This window comes from Dermacentor andersoni, chromosome 1, assembly GCF_023375885.2.
Source record: "Dermacentor andersoni chromosome 1, qqDerAnde1_hic_scaffold, whole genome shotgun sequence".
Taxonomy (NCBI): Eukaryota; Metazoa; Arthropoda; class Arachnida; order Ixodida; family Ixodidae; genus Dermacentor; species Dermacentor andersoni.
Window position 1 is genome coordinate 211,437,423 of NC_092814.1, and position 20,378 is coordinate 211,457,800.

General features: G+C 46.9%; 1 protein-coding gene across 1 annotated transcript in view; it reads right to left on the reverse strand.

Moving 5' to 3' along the window:
- Window positions 1–20,378, reverse strand: part of LOC126547031 (dopamine beta-hydroxylase-like) — a 56,494-nt gene that overhangs the window by 24,851 nt on the left and 11,265 nt on the right. Inside the window, exons 3-4 of the mRNA XM_050194851.3 lie at window positions 3,682–3,828; window positions 2,726–2,899 (exon numbers count right to left, since the gene is read on the reverse strand). Of these exons, the coding sequence (XP_050050808.1) occupies window positions 2,726–2,899; window positions 3,682–3,828 (321 nt within the window). The remainder of the gene's footprint in view (window positions 1–2,725; window positions 2,900–3,681; window positions 3,829–20,378) is intronic.

Genomic DNA, 20,378 nt, shown 5'->3' on the forward strand with positions numbered 1-20,378 from the left:
ACAGATGTCATTGTATCCCGTTTCAATCAACGGTCAAGCCGTGTCCTATGTTAAGACGCATAGCTTTCTGGGTGTCATTATTGACCGCAACATCTCGTGGAACCCCCCCCCCCCCTTGCGACTATCTGAAGAAGTTAATTACCATTGCTCAGGTCTTCAAATTTCTCTGATGGGAAACCTGGGGCACACCAGTCTATTCTATGCTGCAGCTGTACAGGGACTCCTGCGTTACAGTCTACTAGTTTTGTCAAAAACATGCAAAACCAACATTCGCGCTCTGGAGAGCATACAAATTAAAGCCGTACGCACGTGTTTAGGGCCGCCTCGGTGGACCTCAACACCAGCAACAATTGCCATCGCGAAAGAACATATGATCCAGACGCACGTAGCTGTCAACTGTCTCAGAGCGCACATTGGCCATCTGTCAAGGATCCCCGATCATCACTTCTCTACCAGCCGAGAGACCTCAAGCGACCTCTTCAAGAGAGATTAGCGCTGATCAAGATGGCATACCGTCATATTATACACCTGCGGCGAAGCCTTCATCTCCCCTGTGGCGTCTGCGACATCCTCAACTGAACTTTGCTATTCCCGGAATTCCAAAGAAGGCCAATCATCCGTCACCGGCTCTGAAGACATGGACGCGCCTATTACTGCACCAGACATATCAGATGACCGCATACATATATATAACGACGGTTTGACCGCACCTACTAGTACAACTGTCGCATTCATTGCTGTTCCAGCTAAGCAGGTTGCAGTTAAATTTAAAGCGTCACAAATGACTACATCTTCGGTGGCAGAACTTGCAGCCCTCCATACCGCTATGACCCACGTCACCGAAGAGGTGGCACAAGAATGGGTCATATTTTGGGACTATAACAGTTCTTCACATTATCAAGTCTGCCTTATCACAGAACATACGAGCAGATGACATCCAACATCAGGGAAGTATACCACTATGCTCTGGAAACAAGGCACAACATAATCTTTCAGAGGATTCCAGCTCAATGTGGTGTCCTCGGCAACGACTTTGCTGACAGGGCTACCCGGTATGCCCCCTAAGACGCCCAGACGCGTCCAATACTAATGTCGAAGACGGACGCTGCCAGAGAACTTCGTCTGCTTACACGCAAAAAGTCACAAGCTTTCTGGAGTGCAAGTGCCTTCAATTGCCGATTGCGTAAGCTGTAGCCCTTGCTACGGCTGCAACTAACATCTAGCGTTTCCCGTGGCGAAACAACCTTACTGTGCTGCTTGTGGCTGGGAGTGGCATTCACGAACACTTGCTACCATCGTATGGGAATGGCCGATGGCCGATTGAGCGACTCCTGTAGGCGCGAGGAAACAATCAAGCACCTATTGTGTATCTGTCCTCGCTACATCGTACAACGCTTCTCTCTCCGGATAACTTTAAACCGACTGGACTCGAGACCGTTCTTTGAGTCAAAGATACTCAGGCCGTGGCTACAACCGTCACTGGAAGAAAAAGAGATTCGTGTACTAGTGCACTATTTGAAGTGCACTGGTTTAGGAGACCGCTTATAGTGCCCCTGTGCGTCTTCCAACGTGCACTCAGTGCTCACTCTCTCCCTGTTTTCCTCTTTCTATTCCCGTTTCCCTTACCACCAATGTAGGGCAGCAAACCGGCCGCTCGCCTGGTTGACCTCCTTGCCCCCTCTTTACTCTCCTTGCCTTCTCTTCTCTCTATTACAAGGAATAGTTCAGCGTGTTATGCCTGGCGCGTAAGTTTAGATGTTTATAATATCATACGCGACAATTCAGGTGGTGCGATAGCGTCGGCTAACGCAAACAGCTTGCACAACACAACCATAGCAGAGAAATTGACGGCTACAATCTTTTTCGCTTATTTAGCCACTATCAAACAACACACTGGGCATGTAAGTGCACGCATTCTGTTCTGTTATAAATTGGTTCCTATGTAGACATTGAGACTGATAGTACCTCATCTGCTCCATTTTGTTGTGATCTACGGCAAAATTAGCAAGTACCTTAATAAAAATGAAAATAATATATAGCGCGTCATTGTGCAGACAGCTTACGTTGAGGCCGTTATGAATTACTTAAGCTTTTGATATACATAACCAATTTTATAACGTTATAACGCAACTCTAAAACAGATGTTTCTGTGACTTTTAGTAACAGGTATGCTTATGAGGGAAGAGATAGTATAAAACTGACTCTGTGCTCGTTAGAACGCGATACAAATTATTAGTTTTTTGAAACCTTCCATGTCACTGGAAGGAATTATGTAAAAATTGGCTGAATTTACCTTGCACTCTTTGAGAACAGCCTGTATTTGGTGAGCTACCAAGAGGAAAAACATTGCAAGACATTCGCTACATCAGTCCTGAAGAAATATCATATGGTTGCCTTGGTGAAAGTTACACGGTGTGTGCCCGATGTGTAAACCTTTTTTCCGAACATTCTGCGCAATTTTAAGCAAATATTCGCCCATTCCTTGGGCGTCCTGTATTGGCCCGGCACATTTTGATGTTTTTTGCGCGCCCGTTAAATATCCGTGGTTCAATGATCCTGCAACAGTGGCAATATTAAATAGCAATAATCTGTTCTTATAGCTTTTGCATACTAGATGAGAAAGCACCTTTACGAATGTCTTTCGTCGCTGACAACTGCGAGAGCTTTAGAGGAACAGCATTATCATAGAGAAACTGTTTGGGTAACCCAAGGAGTTGGTATATACCTTGTCATTCAGAAAATTGGCGAACTTGGTGTCGGACGGAAACGGCGGCGGTTCTTCCATGACCTTGAGGAGCTGTGCCCTCTGAAAACCGTGCTGGGCTCGGGTGAGCCGCAAGCCCTCCAGGCGACGCAGGGGCCCCTTGCCCGTCGCGTAGACCAGGTGCACAGTGCCATCCTGCGCCACAGTGCGCGCGAATGAACGAGTCGTATACGGCAGCTCGCGTGAACATCGTACCTCATGGCACGAGACACCATATAGTTGAGAGGCTGAATTATGGAGACGCGCTACGACAGGTTTGCCGCCATAATGATGCCTCGTTACCTTGCTGACGATAAAACGTGTATACGTAAGCAGTAACACAGTGGAGGCGAATTTTCGATGCGTGTCCAGAATGGCAACTAAGGGCGGTCAGAAGCGGCGTACCGTTATGTGCACTAATGAGGAAGGGCATTTTGATAAGTGCCCGCAGATTTTTGACAGCGTACGCGGTTGCATGTTGACAAGGGCAAAATGGGAACAGTGTTTTGCTACGACTTACACCGTGAACGTTTAGGCATGTTGTTTGTGGCCTAAAGAAACACAACGAGTTCAAACTATAGAGCTTCTTTCAGGCTCTCTGAATGCTAGTGAAAGCAGATGTAAGCTGAACACCTTTATGAGCTTTAAATGTACCGGTGTCGCGCCCTTGCGGAATCTGCAGAGCTCGCTGACATACGTCACCATGCTACAGTTGCACGGTGCATGAGTACACCATAGCTTGTAATTTCCACTATGTTACACTATTGTACAATATATCTCACAATTTCCATCATTTTCAGCACAGAATATTGTTATGTGCACTTTTGATTCTATTTGTACAGCTACACGACATTCTCAAAAAAGCTTTCCGTTGTATTTTTTAGGTTGGTGAAATCGTTTGTGGTGTTACTGCAAACAATGTCTCGATGTCTACCTACTTCAATGACGTAGTCGTGGCTGTCGCAGGTGTCGAACTTGCGAGTAAATAGAAACCTTAGCGTGGAGCCCTTGCGCTTGAGGCTACCCAGTACACAGTCGTTTTGCTCGTCGACAGCGACATAGCCAGCGTCGTCCGTCCAGCCATCCTGTAATGGAGGAGAACAGTCAAGGTGGAGAGACCAAACGAAAATGCGCTTGGCGGTGGAATATCTTTGGTAGTGACAGTCGCTTCCCTTTCCACTTTCCGCGAGAATACGCAGGGGCGGCTTGCACGAACAGGAACCTACTAAACAGTGGCTGCACAATACTGGAGCAAAGGATGCCGCCACTTCGAAACACGCCGTTTTCCAAGAGAAAAATGTTGTTTTTCCGTTTTGTTAATACCTGTACGGCGAAGTTGTACAAATATTTTTATTGGTTTGGTTTACCGGACTCTTGGTCTCTGTTCTTCAGTTGCGAATATTTTTCCCGCCAACCTACGCAGAGGGATTCTTTATATTCATTCTGTTGATTGTTGACGCCGTTATGTTATTTGTTACTTCTCGCGCCCACATTGTTGTGAATGACTGCTATTCTTTGATCTTTGTGGAAAAATAAATATATCTTTACTCAAACTTGTCTGTAGCTTCTGCGAAACAGGGCGTGAGCTTTCATGTATGGTGTTTTTACTGTACATAATGCTTAATTTCCGAGAGCAACAAGTGTTTGCGAATCGCCTACCGATCACAAGCACCTTTTTCTTTGCTGAAGAATTTGTTGTACTCACTTCGATTTATTAGCACTTCGCTTCCATTGTGGCACGGCAATTTCGCTGAGTTTCATTCTAAATTGAATTCCAAACCTTTGGTGAGAAATGACACCACAAGAACTAGAGATGGCGTATAATAAATGGTTTATTGTACGTAGACCAAAATAATGTTAAATTGCTAGTTTATTGTGAAGCGCCGTATTTTTATCAATTATTCTATAAGCAAGTAGCTCTTTTGGTGAGACGCAACACAGCTGCGGTGGTATTTGGCATGGTTTCGTCGCAACGTTTTTCGACGAACAGGCGTATTTGGATCATAGGGCGTACAGGAAAGAGTAATTATTTGAGGTAGTCAAAGCAGGCGCAGGCAAGCTACAGAAAATAGCTGAAAAAGTAAGTAACATCGCCACACCGCTTGAACTACACTAGTTTTTTATTCCGACCCTTCAAGCCAATGCTTAAACTCAAGTAGAATTCGGCTTTCACGTATGTTCAGCTTGTGCCTCACGCACTGAGATTGGCGCTGGTGCTCTTCGCGAGCACTAAGGCTGATGCATTGTCAGAATACTGTTAAGTATATTCCTGCTTCCATTCCTTTCTTGAATTACTTCCTTTATAGACCGTTTCATCAGGTCAGGGGGAAAGGGCACGCGGCGAGCCTTTCCTCCTCTCTGGCTAGTGCGAGACGGCACGACGCTGCTTGAATGAGTTGCCGTCGCGTGCTGCGGAACAATTTACAGAAGTTTTAGCTCGTTCTCAGTGAAATTTACGAGATTACAGTTCATACGAGGTCGTCGAGGAACCACTAGGTAGCCTTTCGGTGCAGCGCCCTATACAGTGTGCGGAAATTTCTCTTCGCTGCGCAAACACGCAACGCGCATAATCAGCCGCGGTGTGTGTGCGTGTTGGGCACTATTTTGGTCGTACCTGTTTTTATTCAACGAACAGCAGCGGCGTCTCTGCATTGCCAGCGTGAATTCTGAAATTTTCTCACTATTTGATCGCTTGGCGTAGGAACTAAAACATAAGAGTGCTCGGGTACGGCCCACTCAATACAACCAAGAAACATCTAAGCGCCAGTCGTTATCAAATATTTGCGTCAGCCACCGGCATCGTTCTCACGTATTTCAAGTCTAGTAGACCTGAAATCACTATGCTAAGTCTTGTTAAGAATGGCGAGCTGCAAGGAAAAATTGCCACCCAATTACGACTGGGGGACAAGGCGCGCATCCCCCACTCTCCGTCGCTGCAGCAAGACTGCGTTCGAAGAAGCGGGCTTTGTGCTGAAAACCGCCCCCATACACCAGCCCCATCGCCGTTGTGACGAAACGGGTTCGACGGACGAACTATTGTACCCGAGGTCCCCAGTGCGAACCTGATTTCGCTACGCATGAGCAAGCCGCGGCGGGACAACGAGCTACCCAGGATGTCTCCGAGCTTCCCGGAACGACTCCCCTCGGTCGTCGGCTCCAGTCCTTCGCACCTGTGTGTTTGCGTGTGTGTGTGCGTCACCTTGTCGCGGGAGACGGCTAGTTTTGCGATGACGAAACGAACATTCGCGGCCTTGTATCGCCGAAGGACCGAGCGTTTAAAAACGGCTGTTGGGCGGAGGCTCGACACACTTCTCTCGTGCAGTCAGGTTGGACTGACACACTTTCTCTTGAGCAGTCATGTTGGACTGACACGCTTTTTCTTAAGCAGTCATGTTAGACTGATTTAATTTCTGTAAATAAACCCATTTTCCTCATTCTCGATGAGAAGCAGTTCTTCCCTTCATCAACGTCCTCAGCGTGTTTAAGTTGGACGACGGCATGGGCCAGCTACCTTCGAATTCATGCCGGACTCCAATCTTGGCAACGGATCTCGAGCGATGGGATTGAGCCCCCAATCCTGACAGTCTACGTTAGGCTCCTGTATGACGCCGATGGCATTGCGGTTGGTAAACCAGCATGATACATTTGTTTTGTGCTTCGGCACTGCCTTCCTTTTAAAGCAGTAATTTCCAATGGGGACTGTATAAAAATAATCCGACGGCCATTTGTGAAAACACAATGTCAGTAAAACGGTTGAGTACCTCGTAGACGACGCGACTAACATGACCGAAAAAGGAAACTCGGTTTTCATTCTCTTATGTCTAAAGAAAAGCACACTGGCTGACGTCACAATAAGACCTCGCAAGGTCATGCTGAATGCTTGAACCACGTGCTATAAAGCACAAACGGATCTGTGACGCAGCATTCATACCATTGCTTCGGACACTCGTGCAGTTCTCAGCTGGTCGCTCGACCACTCGACAAGTGTACGGGATTCACACTTTACGGTACGCTGTTTCTATTAACCAAAATTATTTTATTCGTGGGCGAAAACCTCGTCCAACAAACGAGGTAATCGCTCAATGTATCTACAGATAACAATTTCAACTCTTGTCAAAGTGAACATCACAACTTACGCCGCAGCAGAACCGTACCCACGTTTTTAGGATTATCTTATGTTTCGCAATTTCTCATTGTTGCTAAACCACAGCTTAGAATGACCTTGAGAATGCCGCATTCAGGTGTCATTCGTGAAACGAATTTTCAGAAATACGTAACTAATCTTCGAGACTGATTGTAGGCTCAAACTCGCGCGCACAAATCGCGCTAGGTGCTCCGTCCACTTCAACGCCAGCAGAAATTCCGGCCATGCTGCCTATGAATAACTTCTCTACGTCTCACAAAAGCGTACCACGTAGAAGACGCCACGTCATACTAAACAGACCGCGCGAGCGCGAAAACAACCACCACAAAGTGCCGCTGAGCGTATACCTGGCATACAACACGGAGCGTGCGCCCAAGTCTGCATACCGATTGCCCATAGGTGGCGCCACTGCCTACGCGATATTGTGGAGTCCATGAAAAAAAAAAAGGTCTATAACCACCAACATATAAAGAATGCGTGGATAGTTCTCCGTATTTCGCTTCGCCGCAGATGACGGCATGTAGCAGCCAGGAAGAGAACGCTGCTGAACGACTCCTCGACATACATTTTTATAGCGCTTTTGGTAGTTTATCTTTTAACCTTTTTGAAGAAGACGTACTCCTCCTACCAATCTTTCGGCTCCTTGATAACATTGCAACCGCCCGTAATGAGATGATAATTTCGCAATAACTCTTTAAAGAGCCGAAAGAACATGTGCGAGGGTTGGCTCTTCTGCGGCACCTGGCGGCCGCTGGCAGATGAAGTGTGCCGTGCGCCAGCCCATGGGAGAGAGAAATCCATGGAGCATTGAGGAGGAAAGCGCGCGTGCGGATGATGGTATCGTTACTTTCCAAGACCAAGAAGCTTGAGCGGCTTTGTGGTTGTCTATTGGGCTGTTTGGCGGTGATAATTTTCTGTAAAGCTTGCTTTCCTATTATAGGAGGCTTTATGCAAAAAAGCCCACTTGAAGTACCTTGGTGGTTCACCGGATTGGTGAGTTTTCCTACACTTTCGCAATTACTTACTGCATTTCACGTGTTCCCGCAAACGTTTATCACAGGCACTCACTCACTCACTCACTCACTCACTCACTCACTCACTCACTCACTCACTCACTCACTCACTCACTCACTCACTCACTCACTCACTCACTCACTCACTCACTCACTCACTCACTCACTCACTCACTCACTCACTCACTCACTCACTCACTCACTCACTCACTCACTCACGCCCATGCCCAACCTTTCTCTTAATGCACTGGGCCGTGAGGGTTTTCTGTGAAACGTGCTTTCCTACTATAGAAGGCTTTATGCAAAAAAAGCCCCCTTGAAATTTCGTGGTGGTTCACCGGATTGGTGATTGTTCCCATACTGTCGCAATTACTTATTTCATTGCACATATTGCCGCAAGCATATATTACAGGCAGTCATCCCTCCCTCGGTCACTCACATATGCACGCCTATGCCCCACCTTCCTCATACATGAAAAGATTGGTCTGTGAGTATTTTCTGTAAAGCATGCTTTCCTACTATAGGAGGCCTTATGCAAAAAAGAAACAACCTTGAAATGCTCCAGCAGAACTTTTTGTTGGGCTAGTTGGTGCATATTACTGAAGTACTATAGCGCCAAAGAGACGACACAAGAAGAAGAGACACGGACGAGCGCTTACTAACAACTGATGCTTTAATGACGGAAACACACAATATATATACGCAAATTTGGCGGCGCAACTCGCGCATTGTCAAAACATCACATGGTAACCAGGCAAAAGACGATAGAACGATTGTGAAGGTGACGTTCGTGAAGATGACACGTGGTGTACAGGGCCAAATGACTATAAATGATAATGGTTACGCGATACACAAACACCGCCGTAAGGGAGTACCCCATAAAAAACTAAAAGTTTAGGAATATTCACCAGGCGCCGGCGGCGCAGCAACATGCTCAGTTTTAACTATGGGCTTCTAAAAATGACATCTCACTTTTATACAGAATTTTTGATGGTTCGCTTACGCATTCAAGGCCCTTCCCTTTAATGTGGAAGGCTTCCTTCAGCTCACGGGCCACGCTGTCTCGACTTCTGTCCAGAATCATTTATAGTCATTTGGCCCTGTACACCACGTGTCATCTTCACGAACGTCACCTTCACAATCGTTCTGTCGCCTTTTGCCTAGTTACCATGTGATGTTTTGACAATGCGCGAGTTGCGCCGCCAAATTTGCGTATATATATTGTGTGTTTCCGTCATTAAAGCATCAGTTGTTAGTAAGCGCTCGTCCGTGTCTCTTCTTCTTGTGTCGTCTGTTAGGCGCTATAGTACTTCAGTAACTTTGAAATGCCCTCGGGGTTCACCGCATTGGTGAATGTTACTATACTTTTGCAATTCCTAACTGAATTGCGCGTGTTCCCACAACCGTATATCACAGGCAGTTATCACTCAATCTGAGTAATACTTGTTTGTGAGCTAGTTGGTGCATGTTTCCAGAAGAGGGTTGTAGAGCCGAAAAACACAACACACAGCAAGCGAGACGGGACAGGCGCAACTTCCAACTGTTTATTCACCGCGTATGCGAATAAATATAAGGACAAATCAAGATGGGTAGCAAGAACCACACATGCGTGCGAGGGTTTTTACAAAAAAACGGATAAAAATAGGTGAGGCACACACGTATCTCACGCCCGTGTATCTAAATAAGTAGTTTCATTCTTATAAATGCAGATAGATGGGGCGCTAACACAATCGCTACAGTTTCTTTCAATATAGAAGGCCTCCAACAGTTCACGGGCTGTCTGGTCCTTACTTCTGTTTAAAACCTTTGCTTCTTTCAGCCTTGCCACACACTTAATCTTCCTTTCTTCTCCGCTGGCTTTACAATGATGCGGCAGATGAGAACCAGTGCCATTTTGTAAATCCCGATTATGTTCCGCTAATCGGTCGTTAATACAACGGCCGGTTTGTCCGATGTACTTCTTTCCGCATGTGAGAGGTATCTGCTTTACGACTCCCACGGCACATTTAACAAGCGGAGCTGCATGTTTCTTTTTACATGCAGCTAACGTGAGATACGTGTGTGCCTCACCTATTTTTATCCGCTTTTTTGTAAAAACCCTCGCGCTTATGTGTGGTTCTTGCTACCCATCTTGATTTGTCCTTATATTCATTCGCATACGTGGTGAATAAACAGTTGGAAGTTGCGCCTGTCCCGTCTCGCTTGCTCTGTGTTGTGTTTTTCGGCGCTACAGCCCTCTTCTGGAAACATGCAGCAACTAGCCCCCCAACAAGTATTACTCAGTTACCTTTGTTCTACAGTGGGCCCCTTTCTTTGTGTTCCTTCTGCAAGACCACCGCCTCTTTCAGTGTTAGTCAGCCATATCACCCTCATCTCCTGCCGCGCTAGGAAGATGGGATTCTGCATAAGGAAAGGCCTAGTCCCACACGAGATCTCCTGCCTGTTTGGTTCTACCAGACCTTCACTTGGCCACGTCAAGAGGATATGCCGAATTTTACGCGCGGAACTATGTAACATGTGTAATATGTAATATGTGTAACTATGTAATATGTGCTATGTAACATCTCTCTCGCGCAGATGCACAGGTCACTGGCGGATAGTTTTCACGAAGCCAAAGTGCTGAAAACATTTAGATATGTTGACGATTTTTTAATTATTTGAAAGAAACAGGTTTCCCCATCTTACCCACAAATAGTAGAAGAAGTTTTATCTGGTTCTAAACTAATTGGAAAAGGTTTGGACTTCAACCATGAGCTTGCCCAAGGCAAGAGATTGCAGTTTTTAGACATTGACATCACCCTTAATGACCAAAGCTTTTGCTGGATGTATCGCCCTCGCGCACAAAAAGAACTAATGCCCTATGATTCCTCCCATTCAAAGACAGTAAAGCGCGCCATTGCTCAGATGTGCCTGGAAGCGTCGCTGAAGAAATCTTGTTGCCATAAGGCAGAGGAAAGCTTTCACACCCAGATTCGGAAGTTGGAAAAAGCAGGCTTTCCAACCTCGATCTTAACCGGAGTAGCAGAAGCCTTGCTGCGAAAATTGAAAAAAGAAAATAGAAAAAAGGGCGACCAAGATGACGTCACCAAAAGCAAAAGTAGACCGGTTGTCATCCCGTACACCCATAAGGTAGCGCACAATTTGAAGCATGTAGCGACAAAATATAAGGTTCCTGTGGTTTTTTTCCGCACCAAAGAAACTGGATGGCTTGCGCGTTAAAACTGATCCCAACAAGGTACACAAAACTGCATGTAAAAAGAAACATGCAGCTCCGCTTGTTAAATGTGCCGTGGGAGTCGTATATCAGATACCTCTCACATGCGGAAAGAAGTACATCGGACAAACCGGCCGTTGTATTAACGACCGATTAGCGGAACATAACCGCGGTTTACAAAACGGCACTGGTTCTCATCTGCCGCATCATTGTAAAGCCTGCGGAGAAGAAAGGAAGATTAAGTGTGTGGCAAGGCTGAAAGAAGCAAATGTTTTAAACAGAAGTAAGGACCAGACAGCCCGTGAACTGTTGGAGGCCTTCTATATTGAAAGAAACTGTAGCGATTGTGTTAGCGCCCCATCTATCTCCATTTATAAGAATGAAACTGCTTTGTTAGATACACGGGCGTGAGATACGTGTGTGCCTCACCTATTTTTATCCGCTTTCTTGTAAAAACCCTCGCGCGCATGTGTGGTTCTTGCTACCCATCTTGATTTGTCCTTATATTCATTTGCATACGCGGTGAATAAACAGTTGTAAGTTGCGCCTGTCCCGTCTCGCTTGCTGTGTGTTGTGTTTTTCGGCGCTACAGCCCTCTTCTGGTATCACTCAATCGCTCACTTACATATACCCGCCGATGCCCAACCTTCCTCATAATATTTACTGTAAGGCATGCATTTCTGTTAACAGAGGCTCAACGAAGAAGCCCCTTTAAAGGGCTTTCATCGTTCACCAGATTGACGACTGCTTCTATACTTTCGCTATGACTTACTGCTTCCTGCAACTATCGATGCATTGCGTGCAGACAGACAGGAGCACGGGAAATCGTTGGCAGAGACACAGACAAACCAACGCCATGTTTTGACTACGTTGTAAGTGTATATACCAGTGTCATATAGTATAGGAGGAGATAATAAAGCACATATTTTTTTACTAATTTCTTCAGCACTCTTCACAATAGAAAGAAGCATCGTCATAGAAAAAATTGGAGGACGCTTAAGCTTCGCCTTCAAGAGTGGAACGCGATAGCGTTCCCGTCGACCAGCCAAGGGGTGTAAGACAATGCGCTACGGCACAGGGATCACTTACGAGGCGCCCCGCATCGGACTTTGCACCCACCAATCAAGCGGTGAGCGTTCGGCGCGGCAAAGAAACGTGCGCCTGAGCAAGCGGAACGAACCAAAGAACTCGGTGTCTCGGAGGGAGAAACTATCTACGCCAGCCAAAAGTCGTGATCGGCACGGACAGCCGGGCCGCGACGCGCCATGAAGGCCGACGCGATCATGGGGCTGACGCCTCGATGGGATCGTCCTCTATCTCGCTTGGGAGCACCACGCAGACGCATGACCCCTCGGAAGCAGCTCGGCGCACATCGCAGGGGACGCTTTCCCACCAGACGCGTTACGGCGCAGCGATCACGTCAGAGGCATCCCGCATCGGACGCTGCACCTAGGAATCGCGTTGCGAGCGGAAAGAGGAGCCGCGTCGCCTAAACACTAGAGTTCTAGTGACGCACGCTGGAAGTTGGAAGGGGAGAGAGCGAGAAAACTTATTAAACGCAAGGGTAGTGGGGCATCCTCGCACCAGTCCCCGCACGGCTCGAAGGGGAGAAGCGGTTGATTGGCGCGCCACGTGTCGGGGCAGCGCCGCACATTGCGAGGAGGGGGGTCTTCTGTGTTTGCCGCAAGATGGCTCTGCGTGTGCGCAGAGCGGAGAATAAATGTAGCGGAAACGTACTTCGCTGCTCGTGTAACTGCGACTTCTGTAAGTTACAGGCTTATAATTACCGATATACACCGCAGTATAACTTTCTACGGCACGTTTCTAAGGCAACACCGCATTCACTAGAGGCGCTTTTGTACCGCTTTGAAGCAGCGAACTCGTGGCTGAGTGGTAGCGTCTCCGTCTCACACTCCGGATACCCTGGTTCGATTCCCACCAGCCCGGCTTGCAAGTTGTTTTTTATTTATGAAGTGCCTTGCGGGATTTATCGCTCACGGCCAACGCCGCCGACACCGACGCCGACGACACCGGCTTTTCTGCGACACGAGCTCCTTAACGCTGTCGCGTTAATATGACTAGACAAGGCAGCGTACTCGCGTCTATTCTACAAAGAGCCGCTACTATTGGCCTCGAGCTCCACCACTGGAACAGCTGGCGCCACCGTCAGCGTGACGTGCAATTAGGGATCACACACGAAGCGGCTGCTTCGGGAGCGCCGAAGCGAGCTGAAAACGAGTTTAAATTCCCTCGTACGCTGCGGTCCTCATTTAGTGGCGAGATTTTCCCGCTTCGAGTGTCTCCTTTACAATGCTTGAAAGCACTACAATAGTTAGTGGCTGCCTTTGAAGGCGCAAAACATGGTAGGCTACTGCTCGGTGCCGCAGTGCCGGACGTACGCAGCGGAGCCTGGTGTCAGCCTTATTTACACGTAGCCGCAGGACCAAGAAGCTGCGTGAAGCTTGGTTCATGAAACATAATATCGGCAAGCAGTCATCGGCTACAACTCGGGTATGCAGCAAGCACAGACGTGAGGAAGGTTTCTGCTACGGCGCCGGGTCTGCGATGTTCGGAAAACGCGCACTGAGACGCTCGCCCGAGTCCGCTGCCCGACTTATGTCATGAAGGTTTGGTCTATAAACTTGTCGGTGCTATAGATACTGGCAAGTTCACTGGAGTGGAAAGGGAGCGGTAAAGAAGCACATTAAAAGAAGCATGGCATATGGTTATGTTTGTGTTATGCATTAATACACTGGATTACAAAAAAGAAGCAGCGGGAAATCACACGCTGAGAACACCGAGAAACATACAGTGCGGCGCAACTCCAGAAATAATATTGAAACGTCCAAGAACTTAAAAGAAAAAAAAGATTGAATCGTCGCGACGGCACATCACAGTCCCCGTAGGCGTCGAAGTCTCTACAATTAAATTATTTTTGAACAGCTCTGATAGAGCCCACGCAACAATAGTTGCTTGTATACTGTCAATTGCTCATGTTCTGCGGCCTAAAGCACATGGCACGGTGCGAAAACGCGCACGCGGCGAAAGCGAAACAGTGCGCGGACAAGCATGCAGACGCGCAGTCGGTCGCTGCGAATCTGTGCGATCGCTGCATTGAGGCTTCATTATATTACGCTCCATTTAGTTATAGAAACACTATAAGAACATATTTCACATAGTTTGCTCTCAGCGTTTACCTACCTTTCACGCAAAAAGCCGGTTCGGGAGACTCCATCGCGGGGACCACGCGCAGTGGCGTTCACTGTACGTATTCGGTAAAGAGATAGCGTCTGTAAACGATTCTGTGCTTTCAGTTTGCCCAAGATTATTATTTGGACAATAAAAAACTTCTCTCGTTTCGAAAGTACTTACAGAAATGTCCGGGAGAGCTCGCGCGTGGTGTTTTCAGTGAGCGCTGACAGCAAAACCTATGAGGAGCGCGCCACGTGATCCCTCATACTACGCCAGCGAGGGGCTTCCGATAGATGGCGACTCCGTAACTCCTCGCCGCCAATAGTTGTAAAAATACAAAAATTGAATTTCATCAGCATAGAGATAAAGTTGCACATCCTGATAAGCTGGGACAGAAGATAAAATATTAAACAAAACTCAGTGCCCTTCCACTCTCTGAAGAAGGATGACCAGCGAAGCTGTGTATGTGGGCCCCTTAACGGCGAACTGCACCTCCGCCGTGGGTCGGCCTGGCATTGCACTATCTTCGGGATCGGTCCACGTATGGGGAGGGCTTAACGCCTGCTTCACCGCCGCCGCGGGCCGGGCCGGTATTGCACAATCTTCGGGATCGGCCCACGTGGGGAGAGTGCTTAACACCTGCTTCACCTAGGCCGCGGGCCGGGCCGGTAGCACAATCTTCGGCATCGGCCCACGTATGGGAAGAGCTTAGCGCCTGCTTCACCTATGTCGCGGGCCGGGCCGGTATTGCACAATCTTCGGGATCGGCCCACGTATGGGGAGTTTTTTGCTTACCATGCCAACAACGACACGAAAATTTCCTTCGACGGTAGAGGTATACAGCTTCGCTATAAAATCTCCCAAAGGCTGTTTTCCGATTAAATGCCAAGTTATCAGTCGTTGGCGTGGTGCGCCTAGGCATATTTCTGGCAAGAATTCGCGCATTGCACGCCTTTGCTCTTCCTGACATTCAATTCATACATCCTGCGAGTTTTTATTTTCTTGCCTTCACCATTCATGTGGGTACGATTTGGCATGTTACAACTAAAAAAAAAAAAAAATCGGAGGAAAAAAAAGCTGCAAATCTGGCAACAACTCGATGCACAATCAGGCGAGCTGAAAGAATTTCTGGTTCTTCAGGTTGCTTATTGCTACCATGAATCACCGCGCGTGTTTTCAGCAACACAAGCGAGACACATTATTGGCGTGAATTTCAGAGTCAATGCCTTTGTCGTTTTCCTGTCACTTTCTTAGAAGCGTCGCGCTATGTTGAAATAGCTATTCACTCATGGATGGTACGTTTGAGAGCACCGCGATTGCGGCTCGCCCACGCGCATACATATAATTACGTGCTTTTTCCACCGTATTTCGCTTGCTTTCTTCATGGCGCAGAAGAAATTATTGCGCAATGGATAAGTAAAACATTCTGAGAATCAGACGTTCCCTTGCACGTTTGACAACTTTATCACTTGAAAGTTTGCCTAAGTTTTGCATAGTTGAATTATTATTCTTCAGTAATTTTGCAGTTAGGCAGAATACAAGAAACAGTACGACTTGCCATTGAGTAGTCATGAACGGACCTTTAGTACAGTCCCCTTATAGAGAACAAGCATATTTCAAAAGGCGGCAGCGCAAAAAAGCCACGGACGCAGACGAGAAGACAAGGACGAGCTCTGAACTTCCGACAACATTATTGTGAATGATCTTGAATTGCGGATATATAAGTGCTGTCCAAGCCAGGGGCTATCATCTGCGCATGCGTAAATATGCCAACTCTTCGTCTGAAAGCGTGATGGAGGTCATGCTGACACATTGGCCAATACTGACCAATTCGCCACATTAGCACAAGCATACTTGTAAGATGTTGCCAAAGGATAGCTGAGACACCGTATATGGTCGAAGAGCGTACACAACTCATTTGTCGTGCCGAGTCTATCTGGAGCCATGAACTAATCTTAAAATCGGCATGCATTATCTTTGCTTGCGCCAAATTGACACGCAGTATTTGCACACACAGTGTCTGTCATCCGAACAGCAATTCCTCTAGCGCAGAACCATCATTGACATACATTGGTTTTGGTCCTAAGCTACGAACGGCATTACAAATTTGTGAATTACTATGGAGTTGGTATCTGTGAAGAAGCGACAAAACTCCTGCCCAGAGTGCGTTTCGGACTCCTGTTGTGGCGAAATTCGTTCTTTGAAACTTCGATTGTATTGAGCACTTCTAAGAAAGATGGAGGACTGAAAATCATCTCAAATGTAAAATAACAGTGCTGTTTCTAGGTCTGAAGACATGCGCGAGCGGTTAGGAAGTGGAAGAAGCAAATACCACTTTCTAGAGTGTAAATTTGTTAGGTATCGCGCTGCTTGCACGCGTAGACTGACTTCTGTCCACTGCAGGGAATTATAATTTGTAGAATGTCTAGGGGTAGCGCGTGGCGACTCGCGGAAAGACTGCCAAAGACATGCCCATCGAGTGACTGTAATGAAACAGGATAAAAATTAAAATAAAAAAGGCCGCACTTCCTTTTGTCCTCGGGGGCTGAGCCTTATTAAATCCTGTCCACCGCCAAAAATTTCTGCCGGCTCAATGCTACAGCGGCGCTTGCCTACGTCGTATCGCGTGAATTCGTTCTCTTTTGTTTCGCGCACTCCTGCGACGTTCGTGCATAATTTGCGTCAGCTCTCATCGAAGAGAGATTACGGCGTTTTTATTGGCCGGTCCACCTTCTTGGAGCAGTCGCCGCCGTCATATTCCCCATCCCCCACCAGCTCCCCTTGTCATTCTCCGAGCTTGTCATAATCATCGCAGCGCTTGCACAAAGGAGCACCGCGCGAGGTCGCAAAGTGAAAGTGAAGAATGTATGTGGCCAAAAGACGTCGGCATGTCCGCAGGTTGCAGCCGATGAGCTCGAAGAGACGCCCCTGACACCTCGCGGAGGTACGAAGAAGGTCGATATATAAAAGGCCAGAGGAGATCAGGCCGCTCCCGCTGTATATACAGGTTTCCCGGGGCCTTTTATGAGAACTAAGACGATGGCCGCCGGTTCAATATTTTTTCGTACGCCCGCAGTCCAGCCGCGTCCCGCTCTTGTCGGTCTTCCTTCCTACCTCGTTGCTGGCGGCCTGTCTTTTTTTTTGTACATCCCAGTTATTCTACCATGTGAGAAAAAAAATCCAAATGCGCAATTTCTAACGCTCTGAAGAGCGGGCGCCTGGAGTAATGTGATGGGAGACCCTGAATGGCACGGAGACGCACAGTGAATGTGCGTGCGTACGTGCGTGCTGGTTGCCGGTGAATTAAGCTGTTATCGAGTGCCTTCACAGGTGCCCCTAGATCGTGTAGACTAGCCGCTCAAGTCGTTCCTGCAGCGCAGCCGAATTACTGAGAGCGTGCTCAAAAAGTGACAAGAAATTCAAGAATTTATTCGCACTTCCGATCACCTATAGGTGGCGCAGCGGAAGTTTAGCATAGAGACAGACGCGACAAAAGAATGGTTGGACTAAACGCACAGAATTGAATAAGAATAGTTGAAGGAAACCACGCAATTGGTGCAACAAGGAAATAAAACAAGCTATAGAAGAGCGTAGGCAGGCATCTAGGGATCATCGAGAAGCCAAAAAGCTGGGATTACGCTATGGAGAGGTTCTCCTTCGGTGGAGCAAGTACGGAGAGATGAAAAGTGTGAGCTCGTCTTAGAGAAAGTTGAATGTACAAGTGAACGTCTGGTGCATACCATTCGGAAAAGAGACAAAGGCGCACCAAAATGTTTCTGGAACCATCTAAGAGCCCTTGTAGCTCCAGCTAGAAGCTTGCAAACGACTATGAGGGATGAGGACGGTAGCATCTTCGAAGGCGACCATGTGCTGGGGTACCTCAGAGATGTTATTAAGGATAACTTCGGCAAGAAAGAAAGCGTAGTTCAGACTCAAACAGATCCAGCAAGAACACGGAAGCCTGAGAGATAAAAATTTAGAGTAGAAAACTTGTACCTTAAAGAAGCAGAAGAATATGTGCCTAATAACATGGCCGCAGGATCCGATGAAATCCCAGTAGAGCTAAACAAACAGCTGGGTCGAACGAGCAAGGCACTGTGGATTAATGCCACAGAACCAATGCTTAAAACGAAGAAAATTCCGGTTGGATGGCGGGAAAGCAAGATTAACCTCATCTACAAAGGTAAAGGCGATAAGGATAGCACGAGCTCGTACAGGCCAGTTACAGTAACGTCGGAGACATATAGAAGCGCAATGAAAACTACGAAAATCCAACTGTTAAAATGGGCGGCGAAAAATGATATACTGGGGGAACTGCAAAATGGATTCAGACCAGACAGGCGATTAGAGGATAACATCTTTGTACTAACTCCGTGCATAGAGATTTCAGTAGCTCATAAAAGACCTTTATGGATAGCATATCCAGATATTAAGGGAGCCTATGACAACATGGAGAGGAAATTGTTAAGGAAGATTCTTAAGCCCACAGACATAGATGACGATTTCGTGGCGCCGCTGAGGGAGATATATAGAGACAACCGAGTATAAATTGTATGGGAAGGCGGGAAATGTAATGAAGTGATGGAAATTCACGGAGGACTGAAACAAGGATGTCCTCTGTGTCCATTGTTGTTCAGGCTTTATGTTAAGGGCACAGAAATACGACTGGAAAACAGTGAATTAGGGTTTGATTTATCTTACATTCCTAAGCGTGCAACTGTAGGTCCCAGGGCTGTTGTATGTGGACGACATAGCGCTACTAGCGGACAATGCAAGATAGTTACAGAGACTTGCGAATATGTGTTGCAACGCAGCGACAAATATAGGCCTTAAGTTTAGCACCGAGAAATCGAGAATTATGATGTCTAATAAAGAGACGTGTAATTACGTGGTATCAATTCACGGGAAAGTTATACTCATAGTCAAGCAATATAAATACCTCGACGTATACATAAACGAAGGAAATGCTTACTCCAACACTTATTAGCATAATCTGAAAATAGAAGGGGGAAGCGGAATGCAGCAATAATGAAACATAGAGAACGTTGGGGCTAGAAGAAATATGAGGTGCTCGGTGGAATCTGGAAAGAAGTAATGGTGGCAGAGCTAACGTTCGCAAATGCCATTCTGGGCTTAAAATCGCATATCTTGTCGGAGTTGGAAGTTAACCAGAAATTGACAGGGCGGTTGGCTTTGGGAGCCCACAGTAAAACCACATATGAAGCAGTGCAGGGTGACGTGGGTTGGGCCTCTTTTGAAGTCAAAGAAGCGCAGAGCAAAATTAGTTTTAGGGAAAGACTCAGGAACATAAATCAAATTGGAGTGATGGTTAAAGTGCACAAGTATCTCTACCTCAAAAGCGTGGACACCGAATGGAGGAAGAGGTCAAGAAAGTTGGCAACCAACTACAGGGTAATTGAAAGTTTAGATAGACAGCCAGAAGTCACCAAAAAGAAAGTGCTCGAAACAGACAGGGAATTGGATGCAAAGAATGGAAACAAAAAAGACCATGGTGATTTGCAAATATGGGAAGAAAGAAGTTAGAAGGGAAAATCTGTACGATCACACCGACAGCAGTGCTTCGCTATTTGAGGCTCGAGCTGGTTGCCTAAGTATAAAGACGTACCGGAGCACATATTCCCGACAAGCTAAGGCACCTGTCTGCTGCAGCAAAAATCCGGAGAGCACTCACCACATACTAAAGCAATGCGACGGCATTAACCTAGCCAGACCCGTAGGTAACGTACACTTTCCATAAGCGCTTGGATTTAAAGCGGATGGAAGCATCGACCGGCCAGCAGTCGAGATAAGCAAGAGACATCCAGAGTATTGGTGGGGAAAAGCAGGGAAGAGACTGATACGACCGGATCCGTTACAGGCATATATGTAGCGGTATAAGGTAGATGGAGAAGTTTTGAGGAAGAGAAACAAGATTAAGGAGATGGGCAAAAAAATGCTAGAATGAAAAGCATGTATAGTATACCTGATTTACTAAAGCAGGTTAGGTGACTATTTATCACCGCCCCATTTCAAAGAGAATGCCGATAAATCATCATCATCATCTTCTTCTTC